This window comes from Anoplopoma fimbria, chromosome 8 (assembly GCF_027596085.1).
Source record: "Anoplopoma fimbria isolate UVic2021 breed Golden Eagle Sablefish chromosome 8, Afim_UVic_2022, whole genome shotgun sequence".
Lineage (NCBI taxonomy): Eukaryota > Metazoa > Chordata > Actinopteri > Perciformes > Anoplopomatidae > Anoplopoma > Anoplopoma fimbria.
Genome location: NC_072456.1, coordinates 4136450 through 4157845, shown reverse-complemented (window position 1 = coordinate 4157845; position 21396 = coordinate 4136450). Strand labels below are relative to the sequence as shown.

Here is a 21396-nt window from a genome sequence, read left to right as displayed (position 1 = left end):
AATCATAAAGCGGTAAAATAATCTGTAGCTTTCCCTTCATGTCACAACTCCCATTAGCTGTCATAACGGGATCCCCGTTAAGGGTCCCTTGCAGTCAGAATCCAGTTTAATCCCTTTCAGGAGACGTATAATGACTCTGGTGGGAGCAACTCAGACATCATTAAAAAATCATGGCGCTGGCTTCCAACCTCCAGCCTTGGTGGAGGGTCTATTTCTAGTGGGCTCCCAAAAGACAGGAGGGAGTTTTTAATGAACTCAGATCCCAGGACAAGAGAATGGACTCCGGCTCCCGGGGCTGAAAAAGTAAAGCAGCCCTGGTTGCGGAGCACCAGAACTTAATTTATTTAGACCATCGGGGAGAAATAACCATTGGTTAAGTGTTTGACATGACAGTTTGACAAATGGTACGTGGCATTTTGAGGTTCAGGGGCCATGCTCATCAACACAGAGTCCTAAAAGTGGGTACGTCAGTCCGTCTGTTAGGAATGATTTCCTCTTAAGAGCAGTTCACATTTTAGCGCTTCAACCGGCTCCCACATCCGTGACGAAAATGGGGATACAAAAAGTGACATCAAGCTCTAAAAAAGTCGTAATCCGTCAGGCTTCTTCTAGATTTTCAGATTAAAGCTGCGTGACATGACAGATGTGAATTATATATATCCAAATGGGTCATGTACTGTACCATCCAAGAAGTTTTGAAGAGCTGTTTGTCAATGAGGAAAATATTATGAGAGCATAAACACAATAATGGGGTTCTGATGGCAGCTATGACAATGAAGTGAATATACCGTAACATTCTGGTATACTTTGACATTTAACAAAAGGGTAAAGTAAAGTTTGCTACCAACCAACAAAGCACGTCCTTCATAGAAACAACCCCGCCATGCTTTCATCTTTAATCCAGTTTAAATCATGGTTTCAATTTAAATTATGTTGCATCAAGCTTTCAAACTAGCTTACGATTGGGAAAGATTCAGTTCAAACCTCTCTTTAAACGTTAAGTTTTTACTCTGAACCTGGATTGAATTTAAACTCTTTTGCACTTAAACTCTAATTTAAAATGTGACCCAGTGTTTCACTTTAAACCTAAACTTGTCTGCCTTTTTTAAGATGGACGAAAGTTGAGGACAGACTCAACCCAATTAAATTTTATGATGCTGCTGCGGAATTTTGAAATTCTGGAGCTGAAGAGGAAGTCTATTATTATTATTACTATTATGTATTATTGTTATCATGATTTTTGTTATTATTTTTATTTTATTGTTGATATTATTATTATTGTTACTATTTGTATTATTGTATTGTTGTTATTTTAATATTATTATTATTACATTTATTATTTATTCATAATTCAAGTGAACACTATCGCAATCCCCCTCTCAATGATAAACACCGCGTGAAAAGATATACCTACCAAGGAGACAGCAGCAAACATCCCTTATTACTGTGGGTTTAGGTTGACAATAATTGTTTTGTATCAGTATGTTGCAATCACTTGCAATAGTCTCCTTGTCACCTCCTACTTCTTGTATTTTTCTGTATCCTCTGTGCTGCAGTAACCTGGGTTCCCCCTGAGCATTACACAAAAAAATACTTTGAATGAATCGGTTAGAAAATATCACCCCTTGCGAAACAAGGTTCATTTCCACCAAGGATTAGGTTGAGAGCACCAAAGCACGATTTTCTCAGAGAATCTTGAAGGGTTGTGTTCTCAGCTAACCCCGCCGACTCGTCGGAAAATAGTATGTGGGCCACTTGTCATTACCAGGTTAGACTGTACTTGATTCAGGTGAAACTTCTCATTATAAAGTTGCAGCTCTGCTCTCTTTCAACATAACAAACCCTCTCATCATGACTCCGAGCTCAGAACAAATATGCTTGTGGTGTGCCGGTGGGGAAGAGAGCAGGAGTGCAACTGAACTCTGTTTCTCTCACCTTCTGTTTGTCTCCTATTTTTTTTTTTTTATGAAACACTCAACCTCATTTAACTTTTCTGTCTTCCCCGAAAGCCAGTTTTATTTTTCTCTTTATTTAACAATTATGAAATAAAGCTGCTGAGAAAAGGATTGTGCGTGGATGTTTAGTTGGATGGATGAGTGAGCAGCAGGTTGACTGGTGTATAGAGCCGCAGTGCCCACAGCCTGGCAGGTAGGCATTGGTGTACCACAGGGACTACTGAATCCACACTTACATCACATGTGTGGAAGCTGAAATAGAAGCAAACCTGATTTAATATCAACAATGTGGCTATGAATCATCAACAGAATCTTCAGCTGTAGGAGCTTTATACGGGTGAATACCATGGAGTATTCAGCAACTCAAGAAAAATAAATTTTCATTGGTCGGTGGAGACCAAAAACAAGGATAAAAGAGATAACAGAATAAACTTGTCTTAGACTCATGCTATTTGGTTTTCTGTTCATTGTGTAAATGGACAACCCTGAGTTCGCTATGTAAGAAAAAAGGTGATGATACGTTAAAGTTGTTGTTTCTGATTCACCCATGTGCCCAAAAAACTAGTTTTTTTCAGGTTTAAGTTAATATAGCGATTGGGTGTGACTGAAGAGACACCCACAGCAGTAAATACATCCCTTACAAATTTTACTGTAGGTGCGGGTAAATAAACATTGTTTTTGTGCTAAGCAGGAACAAATCAAAAATTATGAAAAAAAGAGCAAGTCATATATTTAATATCTGGAACTTTCTCAACAACAACACCAACAAAAACAATAATAAAACTAATTATTAACATGGATATTATTTAGTTATTTATTTATTCAAACAGCACTCAAAATAAAGTTACAAAGTGCTTTACATGGTTAAGACAGAAACAAAACATTGAGGTATGCTATGAAATAAACTCAGAGAATTATAACAATACAAATGAAAGTGGAAATAATATACCCCACATAAGAGAAAATAAAAAAGCATAACATGAATAATGATTAGAAATGTTGCAAATAAATGGATGTACTGGAATTATTAATAAGTTTTTTTTGTGATTTCAAAGAATCTCCAGGTCTCTGAATCCCTATTTATGGCCCAGGATGTGTATGTGTGAGTACACAAGTACTGACTGAAGTACAGTTAGTATAATATTAAAATGGCGCCAGAGGTCGGCAGCCTGTCGCAGCAGCTCTCTACCAGCTTTGCTACTTTTGTATTTTTTCTACTATTTTTATTCGTTGTTGTCTTCTTTTTTTTGGTAATTGTATGTTCCTGCTTCAGCGTTTTAGTTGTAGCGTTTTTTTCCCCTTTCTCTGCACACAACTGGAACTTTTAATCATGCTGACCTACACCCGCGACGAGCTTCTGCGCTACCGGAGCGGAGCCGGCGTTCCCTCCGCCCGCATACCCGACGCGATATGGAGACAACCCCGTCGTGGAAAAAGAGCCGGAGTGAAGGTCCGGGAGAGGATGGAGGGGGACAGGAGAGTTAAACCTTTTCTCCCCACGGTCATTATGGGGAATGTGAGGTCCCTCGCTAACAAAGTGGATGAACTGTCAGCATTGGTGAGCAACCAGCGGGCCTACAGGGAGTGTAGTCTGCTCTGCTTCACGGAGACATGGCTGCACGGGAAGATACCGGACAGTCTGCTCGAACTAGCCGGCTTCACGCTGGTTCGGGCGGACAGAGGGAAACAGAGCGGTAAGAAGAGAGGAGGAGGTCTTGCCGTCTTTGTCAACTCTAAATGGTGTAATCCCGGCCATGTAACTGTGAAGGAGTGTATCTGCACTCCCGACATTGAGCTCCTGGCGGTGGGTTTGAGACCCTACTATCTACCGCGGGAGTACTCACACGCCATTGTTGTTGTTGTTTACATCCCACCATCAGCTGCAGCGAGGAGCGCGAGTGACGTCATCCACTCTGTTACAGCGGGGCTTCAGACTAAACATCCCAACTCACTCATAATGATCAGCGGGGACTTTAACCATGTCTCCCTCTCTCCTGTCCTGACCAACTTTAAACAGTATGTCAGTGTTGCAACGAGAGAGAACAAGATCCTGGACCTCTTTTACGTGAATGTAAAGGGGGCCTACAGCTCATCTGCCCTCCCCCCTTGGTGAATCTGACCATAACCTAATAGAACTTGTGGCCACCTACAAGCCACTGGCTATGCAACAGGCGGCCAGCACAAGGACTGTGAAGGTTTGGTCGGAGGACGCCGAGGAGACCCTCCAGGAGTGTGTTCAGGTCACAAACTGGGAACTGTTCCAGGAGGACTACGGGGAGGACATCGAGGGCCTCTCTCGTTGCATCACAGACTACATTCACTTCTGTGAGGACACCATTGTGCCAACAAAGAAGGTCTGCTGCTACCACAACAACAAGCCGTGGATCAGCAAAGAGTTGAAGGGCCTTCTCAACAGGAAGAAGAGGGCCTTCATGGCTAAGGACAGAGGGGAACTTCGGGCTGTTCAGAAGGAGCTGAAGAGAAAGCTGAGAGAGGCTAAGAACAGCTACAGGGAGAAGATTGAGGCTAAGATGGGACAGAACAACACTAAAGAGGTGTGGAATGGGATGAAAATGATGATGCAGTCTGCCTTCATCTAGAGTACAGGGTGACCTAGCACTCGCATCGGAGCTCAACCTATTCTTCAATAGGTTCGACACTACCCCCACCCCGGTGTGCTCCGATAGTGAGGCTAGGTCTCCACCTAACACCTCTTCCCCCATCCACACCTCTGCTGGGGTCTCTGCTCCCCCTTCCATCTACACCTCTGCCACCTCCCCTCTCTCAGCAGACTGTTAGGACCAGAGGATGCCCCCCCTCACCCACTAGCCCTCTTCAGACCAACATCTCCACAGATGTGGACCAGGACACCCATCACTCCCCCATCCCCCCTAGACTGTACACCCACAGCCAGGAGACCACAGTCTGTCATCATGCTGACCAGGCAGCCCCACCTTCACCACCATCCAGGTACAGCATCAGCTCTCCAGGCTTCAGATAAGCTGCCAGTGGACCTGATGACATCAGCCCTAGGTTGCTGAAAGTGTGTGCTGGACAGCTGGCAGCTGTCTGTGTCTGTGTAGTTGTATAGTATATGTATTTATTGTCTGTGTCTGTGTAGTTGAGCTGCTGCAACACTTGAATTTCCCCCATGGGGATCAATAAAGGAATATAATATAATAATAATAGTTAGTGCTTATTGTAGATATAAATATTTTGAAAAGAAGAAAACATTGATGAATAAAAAAAAAGTAAATGTTTTGCTAAATATGTTAAGATCAATGCTCTGCATATGCATGTTTCATAGATGAGGACCAGTGTTACATAGATCAATGTCACATTGTATACTGAATGTTATATGTAAAGGAATACAGAATCTATGCTTGCACACATGCAGTAAAACACCAGAAGAAGCCCTTTTAGTGGATCCCCTCTGCTCACAGCTGCACCGATGTGAAGGGTTTGGTAAATACGTTCTCCCTGAGAGCCGTCCACTGCTCTGCCTGAATCTGACAGCTAATAACGTCGAGGTGTTATTTCTCCAACATGCTGCCAGGAGGAACATCCCAGGGAAAATTCTGCATAGGCAGGTTTTTTTTTGCCTAAAATATAAAATAAAATGAAATATAAATAACACTAAATTCCCTCTGCTTCAGTGAAACCAAGCGCAGGAGCTGCAGGTGCAATCAGCGCAGTGCTAAAACCTTTTAATTAACGCCATCTATCATCATTAGCCGAATAGTCAGCCGACAGTCTCACCGTCCTATGCCCCCATCGCTGCCAGCTCTCCTCGGCCGTGTTCAGTCACCGTGGAGCGGCTCAGAAAAAACACATCAGTCTAAATCCGCTCCAGTTAATCAGTGCGCAGCTACGGGGCCGCCGTCCCGTGACTCTCTGGACTACATGCTCAGCTAAAAACTAATGCCTGCCGAAGCGTGTGATAGCTGCAGACTAATTGTTGTAGTTTGCCACATTCAAATGAGATTGACCTTTTCCTGGGGATATTTGTCATGCAACTGCTCCTGGAATTAGAATAGCTATATCTGGTCAAAGCAGCGCGATTGGATTGACTTTGGCTGGTTTTGTTTCACTCGTAAAATAAATAAATAAATGTCGGTCTTGTTTCTCACGCTGCTTGCCTGGTGTTTTGTACTGACTAAAATCGTGAACAGATAGAATTATAGCTGTGTTGCAGACACTGCTGAGGGATTTGGTGTGCTGATGTCTGAGAAGTAGGATGGGGATAGTGTAGGATGAGATATTGAGTCAGTAAAATGATAGTGTTGGTGCTTTCATAACACTGGAGTCTCTAAACAACACATGGAAATAGGTGTTGACTATGGTGGTGCTGTCTTTTGCTCTTGATTCTAAATGACCTCAACAAAAAATGTGAGTGGTACTGTGCAATTTCATAACTAGTTAGAGAGGATTAAGACACTTAAGGCCTTAACACACCGGTCTCTGGCTTTTATTGTGAAAGGTAAGAACAGAAGTGGCTCTGGTTAAGGTTGAAATGACTAATAAAGTTTTCCGTTGATCAGACTCTGGAGCCTCCTAATTGTTGTTTCGTAAATATAGGCGCAACTCCACCCAAACCGCACAAAGTGATTGGTTGACGCCTTTAATCGCAGTGCGAAAAGCTCAGAAAAATTGCTGTTGTTCTCAGAAGAGAAAATGACAAGACTTTTTAGCAGAATAATATTCACGTTATGCTCTATACAGATGTTAATCTTGTACCTCTGAAAAACTAGGGTTTTGCATAAACAAGAGAAACGATTAAGTTGCATCATGGGAGTGTAGGAGATAGGATTTTTTGACCTTGACAATACTAGAGACTAAAAATCAGGATACCTGTGCAACATTGATCTGATCATTGTTCTTAATATCTGCCTTTATCAAGTCCTCACTACATTATATATATCCAAAACTCAATTGTTGAATCAACACTTAGAATGCTGGTGATCAGGGTTGCTATAATTCCCTTTCAATTTAATACAGCACAATACAAACACCGCTGAAAACTGACTGACATAGTCTTAGCTTCATAAAGGTGCTATTTCTTTCAGACCCATTGCACTGGTTTCTAAGATACCACAACAGATGGCAATCATCTCCCTGCTATTGTGTGCAAACTATATGGTTGAAAAACAAGCAGATGTATGTCTGCAGCAATCATCAGGGTCGGCGTGACAGATAAAGAGGCAAGGAACAAACCTGTCCTACGCTCAGATAGACAATCGTGAGAGAGATGATAAAGTTTTCTGCCTGGATAGAGAAAGATTTCCTGGATTGACTGTAATAAAAGGGTAAACAGACAGGTGGATAAAAAGTGCATTAAACTGCAGATAGAGGAGGTGTCTCTGGAAAACATCACAGTTATTACTCATATAGTGAGAGTGGGTGTTCAGAAGGTAGTGTTCTCCACTGCCTGCGACATGAGTGAGTCATATTCAAGCTCCCAATGAAGATTGAACTCAGAAGCTCAAGAAAGAGGGAGTATGTTACTGGCATCATTTGGTTACACAAATATTTGTTCATTTTAATGTCATGTATTTATTTATGTCGAGCTTTTCAGATGTTTTCCCTCAGTTGAGTTTTAATTTCTCTATGCATTCTAAACACAAGGTGCATATACTGTTCGTTAGCACAAACTCACCTGAAAAAATGGGTTAGTGAATGGGTTAAGGGAGTTTTAATAATTATTATAATGCTCTCTTTTAAAACATTGTTAAAAACAAAAAGGCAATTAGCTGTTTGTGTGTGGGAATTTTGTTTAAGGTTTATGTGAGATGAGGAAATATAATGCAGGAAGTGCAGTTTAATTAGGAGATCCATGAGTTTGAAGGCTTGTCAAACACCAAATACTACTCAGCAGTTTACAATATGAGACATGGTTTTATCACAAAGTTATCACAAAGTCAATCATTTTATCCTCCGTCACAGTGATTGAAGGTAAACAGAAGAATTAAGCCGCTCTTGTTTCAAGGTAATACAGGAATGTGCACTTGCACTCACAGTATTTTGTGTATGTGTATAATACTTTTCATCAATGTATGTTTTAAAGCTAAATGGAACGTGGGTCAGCAGCAAATATAATTTTGGTCCACTGCACTAGTAAATGTGTATTACAATGAATCCTCCCCAAAGGTGTCCACCACCAACATATGTTCACAACTTGTGTTAGGTTATTGCAAGAACACATGGCATACACAATATACATTAACCATTGAAAGAGAAATAAATACTAACAATTAAAAACAATACATTGCAAAATTCCTTCAAGTGTGCAAATAATTAATTATTACTTGCTAAAAACAAAATATTGTCAGTTGAACTCAGGTGCTCGGACTATATCTGCTAGACCGTCTTGGCCTGTGACATTTCGGTTTGATTGTTATATACAGGCAAATGTTGTACTTTTTCTTCCCACGACATTTTTCTAACAGCTATTGTTACTTTTCAGATGCCTGAGGATTTTACACAGGAACTATATGATCAACAAATAAAATATAATCAGTACATAATAATGTTTAAAGTTTTTCCACCTGCATCCAGGTATAACATTAAATTGCTGCTTATGTGCCTGTAAAAGTTAATGCATCATAATTCACAAAAAATTGATGTTTTGTATTCCAATAAAATAAAAATGTAACTGAATCAACAAGTACAATAATGCAGATGTGGTAGCCACAATGTAAGTATAATTACTACTGAAGTTTTCAAAAATAACAATATTTACAAAGTCTGCACAACCCTCTTTTCTTGGTTTGACAACATTATAGAACATTAATAAACAATAATAGCTTAGGTATTATGATAATAATGTACATTCCAGGCTTATTTCAAAATGTAAACACTCTCCAGAATGCCTTGCCTCTCCTCAGCCCCATTATAACTCCCTTTCTTGCTAATGTTATTGCTAGCAATGAGTGGCTATGTTAGTTGGCTAGCTTGCCAAATTACTTCACCAGTTATGGATCACCATGGTACTAACGTATGTATTGTGACAAACTGTGTTGATTTTAACAAATAAATAATGGACCAAAGCAAAGGTGTAACTAACAATTGTGCTAGCCAAGAGCGATGCAAAGAAGCGGCGGCCAGCTAGCTAACGTTAGCTGAGAAAATAATTTGCATTTGGCAAACTAGATAGTATCTATCCATCCATCCATCCATCTTCCGTAACCGCTTATCCAGTTAAGGGTCGCGGGGGTGCTGGAGCCGATCCCAGCTGTCAATGGGCGAAGGCAGGGTACACCCTGGACAGGTCGCCAGCCTATCACAGGGCTAGATAGTATCTTTAAGCAAATTATCCAAATAAAAAAAAATTGTAACATTACAGATAGTAACGTTATTCAAGAGTCAGCAAGAAGCTGGATCCTGACTACAGTTCACTTTACGGCCACCGGTGTCACTAATAAAGGATTTTCTAAAAGTTACGCATAGTAACTTTTAGTATATTTTGCTGTTAATATGTCTATACTTTTATGTCAAAATGTTGATTGAAGTACTTTTACTTGTAACATTATGTGTTTGTTGTATCGTGGTATTACATTTGAAATCCAGGAACTACTTATATAATAATCATTTAAATAGATATTTACAGTATGAAAGAAGGCATGGATCAACTAATGGCCACACACTGCGGAGGAGCAAACAGATGGGCATTGAGAGAACAAACGCCGCTCCAGCCCCTCTTGTGCTTTTTCGGTCTAATCATTTTTTTTACACATTTGTCTGACATCTCCAACCTGTCCCCTCAGACTCAGTTTCCCAGAGTGGCTCTGCTTTAATGAAGAAAAAAACACAATGTGGCCAGAGTTAATGATAGCTTGTACAAGTTGCACTGTGACTGTACACAGTCACAGACTACAGACATTAATTGGTGCATAATGTGAGTATGAACGTCCTAATTAAGCACTAGTTTGACCAGATGCTCCCAGGGGATGCCCTTCCTTCTGAGGAAAGCTTTGTCATGGTTTGTGTGAAACGTTTAGAAATCTTAGCTGTCCTTTGAAGACTAATATCCAAACGCAGCTACTACAAGCTAATTACAGCCCATTGCTTGTCTTTACAATGGTGCCATTTGAATGACCCATGCATATCTAGTGTGTATTATTAAGGGACTCGGTCTATTGTCTCCTTGTGTTGTCATAACGCAGTCAACAGCATAATTACAGTATTGTGTTGTCGGTAATAGTAAACTATTGACCGCAAAGAGGCACTGTAAGAAACAATGATCCAGTATATGTACCTCCCTCTGTGTATGTTTCTTCCTGAGTGTGTTTGTCAGGAGAGTACTCATGGGAAAACAATGTCACTGCTGGTATTTCCCTCAGAGAGAATGCATACATAATGTGCAAATATTTAACGCCTCTTGTTTTGCCAATTTTTGCGCATGAGGTGGATCTGCACTTATTTTGTTGGTATTTGCATAATCTTCACATACCTTGGGGTTCCGCTGTGGTGGGAGTAAAGTGGGGAAATTAATATTAGCTACTTAAAATGGACACATTTTCCAGACTCATATTTCTCTCTCTCTCTCTGTCACTGTGTTCTGTTGACCAGGTGATTTGAAATAAGGTCCTCGCTATCGCCTGACATTTGTCCAAACCGCTAAGGAAGCGGGTGCACTAGTGGTGTAGTAATTTAAATGTCACTAAGCTCCACAGTATCACGTACTGTGGCCAGGAACAGTTGGTTCACATAGATAGGACACTTCTGTTTAATGTTTTGTATGCATCTTATTGTCAACAAATCCTCTGAAAACACACCAAAACCAACATCAAATTAATCCTACTAACAAGTATCTATATCCTGTTTTATATTATTTCTCTGTGGCAACACATTAATGAGCAACATACAGTACACTGTGCTGGTGCCATAAATATTCCATAGAGTGGAAATACACTGTTGAGTTAGAAATGACAGTGCCAAGTAATTGTTGTAGAAAGAATTACGATAAAAAAAAAGAAAAACTGTTTATCAAGAATAATGTCACCATATAACTCAATGGACTGAGTGCCTCAGTCAGGGTTTTTATTCTGCATTATCCATGAATCATAATCTAAAAAGAAATACTAACCTACAAAAAATATGATATCAAATGAAATAAATTTATTTTTATTTTTGTCATATACAGATCTGCAATGACGAATGCTGGGTAATATGCTTGTCGTCCAATTTCAAGTCTGTCTTTGATCATGTGAGGAGCGGATACAACATAACTAGCTAGTTTGGTGCTGGGCAGGCAGTGCACGGGGGGTTTACAAGTGCTGCAGCAGCTGCATGTTGCTACTGGAAAACAGTTTAAGACAGCTGTGAGAATGGATCAAAACAATTTGCAAGCTATAAAACAAAAACAACCTGCTCAAAGACACTAAAAAGCTCTGAAAGAGCCAAAGAGAAGTGCAGAGGACTTGAAAATTGTTTGTGGGTTTGTTGATAAGCAACACCTTTCAATAAAACGATTAGTAATTTGACAAATTTTTCATATAAAAATATCAGACAGTGCTGCTTTTACAAGCATTTCACTTAAATTGAGTCTAATGTGGCATTTTGATTATCACTTTCCATGACAGTGACTGATCTAAAGGTCCTAGATATTGATACCAATTATATCACCAGCAAAAGGAAAAATATATATAATCTAATTTTGAGTGCTTTATTCAAGTCCCACTGGTAACTGTTTAATTATTATCACACTGAGAAGTCATTGAAATACATGTGAACAAAAAAGACCACCGCTGAGGAAACTGATAGGCTCCAGTGGCCTTTACTTTGCAATTATATATGTGAGCATTCAGGCTGGACTGGGTGGGATCTTTACAGCACAAAAGGGTAGGGGGCACTGTCCTGACATTGACATCATTTACATTTAGTCACTTATTTCGTTGGATGGTAATGGGATACTTAGTTTGATAGCTTGTAGTCCATGTAGCCCATCCAGACAAGGCATCCATGCACTTTTTGTTCGTTTAATGTATGTTAGCTACTTAGCTACACTGCTAAATTGCATAAGTTATTCTTCTTCAGATGTTTTTGGAAGTTACCACATTTAAAACCAAGACAGATTGCGCATTAATATGGATATATGGATTTTATCCTAATACAAGACACTGAATATGACAAGAGTAAACAGGCCCATTCATTTCATACCATAAATCACCAGAGTATAAGGAAAATTTGGTCATACATTTGAGTCACAATCAATTGGACAAAAATGTAGCCTTTTTATTACGGCCTGATTGCGTAGCTTTTAAACCACTTTTGTGTTTGCATGTGTCCCTATGTGATGTTAAACTCTCCTTCTAACATGAGATTTGAACTTAAGTGTGTACTTACCTTTTAATGTATGCATAATTTCAGGGAGTTCAGCCACTGGAAGGTGAACAGCCTGGCAACAGAGAAGAGAGATTTCCTCAAATCTCCGCTGCCCTTGGCGCCGGAGTTCCTACGCAACCTGCGGTTACTGGGGCGACGGCCGACCCTGCAGCAAATCAACGAGAACCTCATCAAGAAGTACGGGACCCACTTCCTCGTCTCTGCTACCCTGGGAGGTGAGGTGACACACTCGCCTTCATTCTAGGGGTTAGGGAAATGTCGGGACGGGACAAAAATAGAGGAACTACTCATTTAAACGTCTCGAAGGAGTTATGGCCTATGTAAGTGCACTGCTGCAGAAGTGTGGGATCTATGTGCTCGCTTGGTTTTTTTTTCCCAAGAAAAAGGATGAAAAGCAGCAATTTCAACCTTACACCTGCAGCATTCAACCAAGGCGTTTTTTTTCCACAGTAATTTTCCATTCATCCTATCCTCTGATGAACATCATGTGCAGCTACAAGAGCCTCACAAGCAGAGGAGGGATTAAATTGACCCATTTCTCAGAATACGTCTCTTTTTATTGGATTCCTTCTTAGCCTCGATCTCCGAGGAGAAAAGTAACTCACAAAACAGAACTGCGAGCCGTATCGATCGTGTGCCCCACACAAAACAGGACTGAGACCTTTGTTGCGTTTAAAGTGACGACCTCATGATACAGTATTGATACACTTCTGATCCTGGCCATCTCTTAGCAGCCCAGACACATGAATACAGTTTTTTTTTACAGTCTTCTGGGTTTGTTTTTTTTATAAAGAATGGGGCTTATGGAAAAATTCATAGTGAGTATAAACATTTCAGCATCTAAGCTTTTTTTTCATTATAGTCAGGGGGAGATTTAAAAGGCCAGGGTACTCAGTAAAACCAAGCGACTGCCTCCGGTTCTGAAAAGGGAAGCCAATGCGAAAGTGCCTTAAACTTGCATTCTTTCTAATGGCCATCAGGGGGCCACTCCTCTGGTTGCAAAAAGAAGTCAGATTGAATAGAAGTCTATGAGTAAATTACCCTACTTCTCACTATGGTTAAAAGAAATATGTTTGAATAACTTGGTTTAAACAACAAAAGTACTTGGTTAGGTTTGTGAAAAGATGTGGTGTGGATTAAAAGGACTTTTGTTTCTTAAATAAATACAGTTACATGGATCAATGTTAATCTGTAAACATGTATTAAGTCTGCAATTTGCAGGGCATGTCTACATTGATCCCTAATGAACCAAATGTAAAGATGTTAGCTGTAGGTAGTTAGCAACCTCCTGTTCTGACAAATGAAGCTAATGCAGAAGTGCCTTAAACCCACATTCTATCTACTGGCCAGCAGGGGGTGACTCCTCTGGTTGTAAAAATAAATCAGATTAAAGAGAAGTCTATGAGAAAGTGATCCTACCTCTCACTTGATTTATTACCTCAGTAAACATTGCTAACATTAGTTTATGGTCTCACTCGGTAATTTCAAGTCTTCTTTGTTAAAATATGATGTTTATTTAGTAAATTATGGTCCATTCAGAGTGAAATAGACCATGAAGCAGGGTATGCTTCAGGGCGTGACTACCTTGTGATTGACAGGGACGCTACCACGGCATTGTCCGTTGGGTGTTGTCCATTTTTTTGTGTTAGAGTTTTAATCCTTTCATAGTGTTTTTGAGGTTCATAAACTTTAATTGTAACAATGTGGTCGCCCCAAAAGTGTCTGGTTTAGCATACAGTTGTACTTAGCTCACCCCTCTTATATCACTTTTGGTTTGCAAAAAACAAGATGAGACGGCCAAAAAACAAGACGTGATTGACGAAATTCTGAACTTGCGGCTTCAAAACATTAACAAACCAATGGGTGACATCACGGTGACTTTGTCCACTTCTTAAAGACAGCCTGTAGAAAAACGCCACATGGAATTTTAAAGTTGTGGGAAATATGTGCACTCACTTATAATAGATATTATGGGCTTTAAATTGGGACAAAGCAGAAGCATTTCAAGCCAATGTTACCCATTTATCTTCCAAAATGGGCCACGTTGTCTACCACCCCCTTCATACACATGGAGTACAAGTTCTGCTTTCATACAGTGATGTGTAAGGTAAAAAGTGTAATCCCCGGCCATCTAACTGTGGCACCACTTATCACTGGATGTATATGCAGTGGAGCATCAGCATGGGAGACAGAGGAGGGATGAATGCAGCGGCAGACTGATAGTTAGATTCTATATGTAATTAACGGCCTCGACTAAATGGGCTGAGCCTGTCTGCATGCTAATTAGACCGTGGCTGAGCGAATGCACACTCATCCCCAATGTCATTTTTCTTTTCTCTTTTGTTCTTTTTTGCTTGCTTTCATACGGCCGTCTCACCAGCTGAGGTTACATTGAGTTGAGTATATTTATCTGTTTTGAAGTGGATAAATTGACTTGATGGCTGAAAACAATAAAATATAGTTAGAAATAAGTTTATATAGAGGAATGATATGAAACATGCCTGGTATTAATATCACAAATATTATTATATATTTATAATATTTTAGTTTTTGTCATCATTTAACAAATTTTTTCTTCTCAAACTCAGCTTTTCCACGGCTGTGACCCGAAATCCCTCTTTCATTTTCTTAGTCACTACTGCCCATAGACTGCAATTATAATACTTTGGTACCATCAAAGACAGCTGTTGAGCTAATCAATGGTATTTTTTTCATCCATAGCAGGCTTTTGAATTACAATATGGGCTTGTTAGCTGGAAGTAGTGTACATGGACATTCTTTGTTCCACTATGAAATGTTTTGATTATACTAGTGGATAAATATATGCTCATACTCAGATTGTAATTTGATACAAGTACAATTGGAGAGGGTTATTGTATTGTAAATAGTGATTGAAACTCAGCCAAGGTTCTCTGAATGGCTATAGGGTATCGGTCTCCCTGCCTCGCCGTTACTTTAAACATCAATAGATATTGGTGTACTTTGTTAAAGAATAAGAAAAGTCTCATTGTTTTTGATTAGCAAGACACTTTGGCGATGGCAATTTCACTCGATTAGACACTTCTGAAGTAGGTGCAGTCAATATAATTACCCTTTAGCATGACCTCGTGGCAGGTGTAGGAAACCACATCAACAAAGCTAACACATGCTTTTCCAGGATTGGACACAAGTCAAGCTAACTTCCTGATAGTTAAAGACAAGACAACACAATAATCTATATATTTCCACTAAACTCCGGCGATGTGAGGTGAATTGAAGTAAGCATGATTCACATTCAAAGGTCATCTTTAATTCCCGTTTTAACTGACGAACAGGTAGCAAGACAACCAACAATGAAAATACCTCTGGAATGATTTGCTTTATTTTATTAGCATTAGCCTACTTCTGCTTATTTTGGCTGATGTGAACTAAATTACGAAACGCCATGTCCAACAGCTATCTTAAAATGCTAGCTTTAACTATGTCAAATGCTCCACTTTCAAATGCTGCTTTGAAACTCAAGTAAACAGAGCATGTTGGATAATTCAGGGGGCGGGTTTGAAATGCCAGTAGCTGTTTAGGTTATAGTGAAGTGACTGGTGTTGATCACAAACACTTAAAAGTATTTATTTTAAGACTTTACTCATTGTCAGGTAATTGTCAGTGTTTATTTTAATACTAGCTTGATTTCATGAGGAACATAATAATCTTCTTATCTGTACTCATCTGTGTAAAAAAAAACAACAACAACAAGAAAATAAAAATGGTTTCCTCTTGTTAATTCTTGGTGTGGTGGGTAGCACCGTGCCTCACAACAGGAGGGGCCCGGGTTCAATTCCCAGGCTAGACGGCCTTCTGTGTGGAGTTTGCATGTTCTCCCTGCGTCATCGTGGGTTCTCTCTAGGTTCCCCAGCTTTCTTCCACAGTCCAAAGACATGCAGCTTAGGTTAATTGATTACTCTAAATTGCCAATAGTTGTCGATGTGAGCATGAGCTGTCTCTATGTGTCCGATGAAAGTGAGCGAAGCAAAAGCAAGCGATCTGCACAAGACAAACCACAAAACCCACAGGTTTAGGTCTGCCAAGGAAATGTCAAAAGCAGAATGTCTGCAGAAACTGTTATAAATGATCCCTCAGTAATTCTCCCTTTGCAAGCACATTAACGAGAGGACACAATAAGTCCAATTTTTAATTAGATAATCATAAAAAACAGGTTTAGGTGACTTTAAAAACTGACCAGATTTATTGACTGATTATTGATTCGACAGGAGAGGAGTCTTTGACCATTTTCCTGGACAAGCAGAAGCTGAACAAGAAGTCGGAGGGCAGCAGCAACAGCTCGGTGGTGTCTCTGGAGCTGCTCCATCAGCTGGCCGCTTCCTACTTCACGGATCGAGAGAGCACCCTGAGGCGACTGCACCACCTCCAGATTGCCACCTCTGCCATCAAGGTACTGTACACATGCGCGTGCCGAGCGACTAAGCCTGCTGGCATTAGCATGTCCAGAAACGTATTCTATATTGTCAAGCAGAGCTGGAAAGTGTCTGTTTCAGTGGAGAGCACCGGTAAAAATACTGTGTTTATTTGCTGTTTGTAGACTTTGCAGTTCTCCAGATCCACGTACAGCCATGCATCAATGTATACGCGCCAACTTTAACACTCCTATAAAACCATCCCTTCTGGACGTATCCCTCCGCGCTGTGCCTGTTAGAAATAGTCCCGCTCCGCTCGCTCTCAAGGTATGCACACAAACAATCTTTTTAAAGATTATTTCTAAGGTATCATTGCTCAAAAACTGCAGGAGAGAAGAGAGAGAGAGAGAGCGCAGAAATTTGTATACATTTTTTTAAATGGCAGGCTGGATTAGAAGCACACTGCAACTCACTGAGGCACTAAAGTGAGGCAAATGTCAAGTTTCTTTAAAGTCCCAGTGGTGAAGAGTGTATTTATGCATATTATGCATACTATACTCGACTTTTTGCCATCTGGACTGGGTTACAGGCTGGTGTGCGCTCTCCCCGCACATGAGTGTTAAGAACACCTGGTCATTTACATCAGTTCTGATGAAAGATGTTGGATTTATAGCACAAACTGGAACTAATTCTAGAATTACATTTTTTTTTTAAGCACTCAAGCCAATTCTGCTAAAAGGACTCACGGTTCATTCTGTATACCCTCTTGCACACGACACTCGACTCGCCTTGAAACGGTGAGTCGTCACTCACCCAAAACCCATCAGCAAGCTTTAGCTCTTTTCATCGTTAATTGCAAAGAGGGAACGGTTTTGTCGTAAATCTACTCCAACAACATAGAAAAAATAAATCCTATTATCTCCTGAGTCTGGATTCACCTTGGTTTAGTTCCCCCCTCCTCTCAACGACTAGAAGCAAAGCAGAACCAACTGATACAATTTTTCAGAACATATCTGTTGGCGCTCGTGCCATGACAGCAGGTGTGTGTGGGTGGGCCGACTCTGCTTCCATGCTTCAACTTAAATAGAGTATCAGATGGAAATGAGTGATTTCTGGGTGTCATCGTTGTGCGCATAGCTGGCGCTCTTCCAAACCGCCGTCGCCGCACGCGCCCCGCTCGCTGTATGTGCACAGGTGAGATTGACTGTTTTTGTTGCCGAGAGTCAATTCAAATATGAATACAGCAAAGCACTTGATTGCTTGACACTGTATTTTCTCACAAAGCCTCTGAATGGTTCTACATGTGAGAATCAGAGAAAAAGTCAAAAGACAAAAGTACCTCCTGGACTCTCTGGAAATAGCTTTTTTACCTGGAGAGAAAATTTTGAAAAAAAAAATGTTTGTTGCAGCTCTGGAGAAAAAGGAAAACAGACTTCTGCATACTCAGAGAAAGACGTCTTTTATACCTATTGACGAGCTTTATCACACCAAACCACCCCTTCGATGTGTAAGCAAAAGTAACACATTTCAAGTATGAATGCTGCATCTCATAACAGCTTCAGCGTTGAGGCCACAGAGACGCATTATCTGCTAAGTCTGAATTAATTAGGAACTGAAATCTTCGCTCAATTTGATACATTTGTGTCTGTGGGGGGTTGAGAGTAGCCCTGAAACAATGCCTTATCTTTTGCAAGGAAGCCAACAATTGCAAATATATAAGTGAATTGCAAGCGACCATTAAGATTTGTTTTCTGCATCAGTTAGTCTGGTTTCAATCCATCCAGTGATATTTTGTGAAATAAACTATTTACAGATGCAGCCGAACACTGCTCCTCGGGCCTATTTACCAGTGTGACTTCAGTCAGTTTCTCACAATTTGTGCGATTGTGTAGTTTGGTCTGCATGGAGCTGTGTTTACTTGAAATGATTTATGATATCAATGGTATTTAATTCAAATGCAAAAGTTGCAAAACAACATAAAAAGTGATATTTAAAACAGTGGGGAAAAATGGATATACTTAAAGTAATTGCATATCATGTAATAACAATACATCTAGTTAAGATATAAATTAAACATTAGAAACACCCTCAAGGGCCCAAGTCCAAGGTGTACTATATGTCAAATAGTAATTTTAATAGTTGAACATTTTCTCTACAAAAGTAATGTTTGAGTTTAGGGGGAACTGGCTTTATTACTTGATATCTAGTTTTAGGATTTAGGAACCTTATTGTGTTGATTTTGGCCGACCCTGCGGTTTTCGAGCACAAGAGTCCTTTTAGAAAACTTCTCATTTTACTTCTGCATGGTGTGACAGTCAACCCAACTTAGTCCTGGTTCTGGTCATGTGCCTTCCGTCCCTACAGCGGGCCCAGCAATACGGCCTGGGTCTCCAGCAGTTTAGTGTTGGTGTTGGCATGATTTCATGTGTTTTTGTTCAGAGTCCGACCTGGTGGCACCTATGACAAGCATTAAGAATAACTATATAGATATTCTCTCTGCTGTTCTTGTTATCTTATGTAGGTTATATAGAGCCGTCAGTATTAAACACAATTCATTTAACAGTTAAGGTGGATCCGGCATTATGAATTAATGAAGTGGCCCTGTGTGGCACATTGTTTTAGGCTTTAGTTAAAGAGCAAATTAACAGATGAAAATTGTGTTTGTGTTAACCCCAGGGGTCTGCAGCCTGCAAAAACTGGCTTTTGTCTTTGCTCAATAAGCAATAAGTAAAAGTGCTTTAAATCACACTCAATGAACAAAGGGCCATGACAACTGCAAACAAGATGGAAAAATCCAAGGCAATATCATTTCTATGTGAAATTGTTATTGAATTTGAATTACATGTATAGCTTTGTTGAGCCGTTATGACTGGATCCATATTCATCTCATTGTAAAAGACTGGATTGAGCCTTCCAACAGACCAAAGCCCCGGGTCCCGGACTCTTCATGGCCCAAGTTTATCTCTGTGCCAATTACTTACTGTGATAATTTGATTAAATACAAATGTGTTTGCCAACACGCACTGCTAGTTTACTTTTCCTCCAAGGCTTTGCCCTTGTCAAATGTTAATAATTTAAATTCAAAGATTAATGGGCATTGAGCAAGGTTTGTAGGTGAAGTTTTATGTTAGATTGCCATCCACAATTAAAAATGGTGCCCTGTCATATATCCTAAACCTTTCTGTTTGTGTGTTCACCAACAGGACTCAAAATGCATCATGACTGGGATCATTAAGGGCGCTTTGACAAGCAATAGTCTAGTTTGGCTAGTCTAAATTTGAGTGAAGTTAAAACTTTTGGTTTGTTTTCTATTGAGTCTGGTTTCAGTTTCACTGTTTGCTAATTAAAACTGAGCAAATAAAAAAAGAATGTATCTTCATGGAATGGCGGACTTTGAAATCTTGCTATCAAGGTTTGTTCCCGCTTTGATTAGGTAGGCGGAGTTCTGTATGGACCAAATCCCTTCTTCTCCAGTTAATCCATTAAGTCTCTTTGGACGTCACCATTTTTGTGGACTTTATTAGGAGATTCAGTGTTTTTTCTCTTGGGCCGAGATGTCAAAGCAAACAGGACTTCTGCAGAAGTCCAAGTCAGTCCTCTCCCACTCATGTTATTCGTTAACCTCTGTCCATCTCAACTAACGCCCATGTAGGCAGCCCTGTGTTGTGGTTTACTTCCTTCAATCGGATCAGATTTTGTTCTCAATGCAATCGAAAACAACACTAGGATTCTTTCGGACGGTTGTTTTTGTCCGAACCACAGTGCGATTACTGGGTTCACAACTACGCAAATGAACCGCACCAGAGTTTGATTAAAACGGACTAAATCTTGGCTGGTGAAAGTGCCCCAATAGTTTTTAAAGAGTGATTAGTTTCAGAGTTTCATGACATTTTTATGTATCATTGTGTTTTGTGTTGTAGCAATAGACATTGCATTTAACATTCAGTAAATACATGTATTTGGCCCTTTTCCTGTTTTTTAATTCTCGTTTTCAAGGAAAAAAACAAAAAAGGACATAAGAAAGGAGGAACTGCTCTAAAATGCATGGTGGGATAGTTCTACAACAGCCTCTCTAATTTTCCTCGTCTCGGCTGCAGATTTAGAGTAACACCAGCTGTCAGCAGCAAGGACACACAGACGACTCTTTTAAAAGAGTAGACAGCCCTCCAACATCCACCTCGTACATTTCTAGCAGTTTTGCAACATTAGTAAAAGTGACAACAAAGTGGAGAGAGCTAGATGCAACAGCAGAACATAAGGCAGGAGACCACAGCTACCCTAGAAGTACCGTCTGCCAATGAAGAAAAAACAACAACAAAGTGATCACAGCCAGAGCTCAAGACACGCTGAGAGGAAGGAAAATCAACCCTAAATTGAAATTCAAATGTGTCCCTTATCTGAAAAACAAAGAGAACTGCATCTTCAGTTAGGAAGGTAATGCAGTGTGTTTGAGCTTTGCTGTTGTCCACAAAGCTTCCACTGGCTTAAATCAGTGAAACTTAATCTGAATCAGAAAGTAGTATTTGAAACAAGTCCAAGGGCGACTGTGGCTCAGTGGTAGAGCATTGTCGTCCTTCAATCAGAGGATCAGCGGTTCGATCCCCGGCTCCGCTAGTCCATGTCGATGTGGCCTTGGGCAAGACACTTATCCCCAAGTTGCTCCTGCGTTGTATGAATGGATATAAATGGGTGAATTGGGACATGTA

The 21396-nt window shown here is 40.2% G+C and overlaps 1 protein-coding gene across 1 annotated transcript in view; it reads left to right on the top strand.

Annotated features, from left to right (window-relative positions):
* Positions 1–21396, top strand: part of brinp2 (bone morphogenetic protein/retinoic acid inducible neural-specific 2) — a 129016-nt gene that overhangs the window by 27246 nt on the left and 80374 nt on the right. Inside the window, exons 2-3 of the mRNA XM_054602845.1 lie at positions 12324–12514; positions 16547–16728. Coding sequence (XP_054458820.1) covers positions 12324–12514; positions 16547–16728 — 373 coding nt within the window. The remainder of the gene's footprint in view (positions 1–12323; positions 12515–16546; positions 16729–21396) is intronic.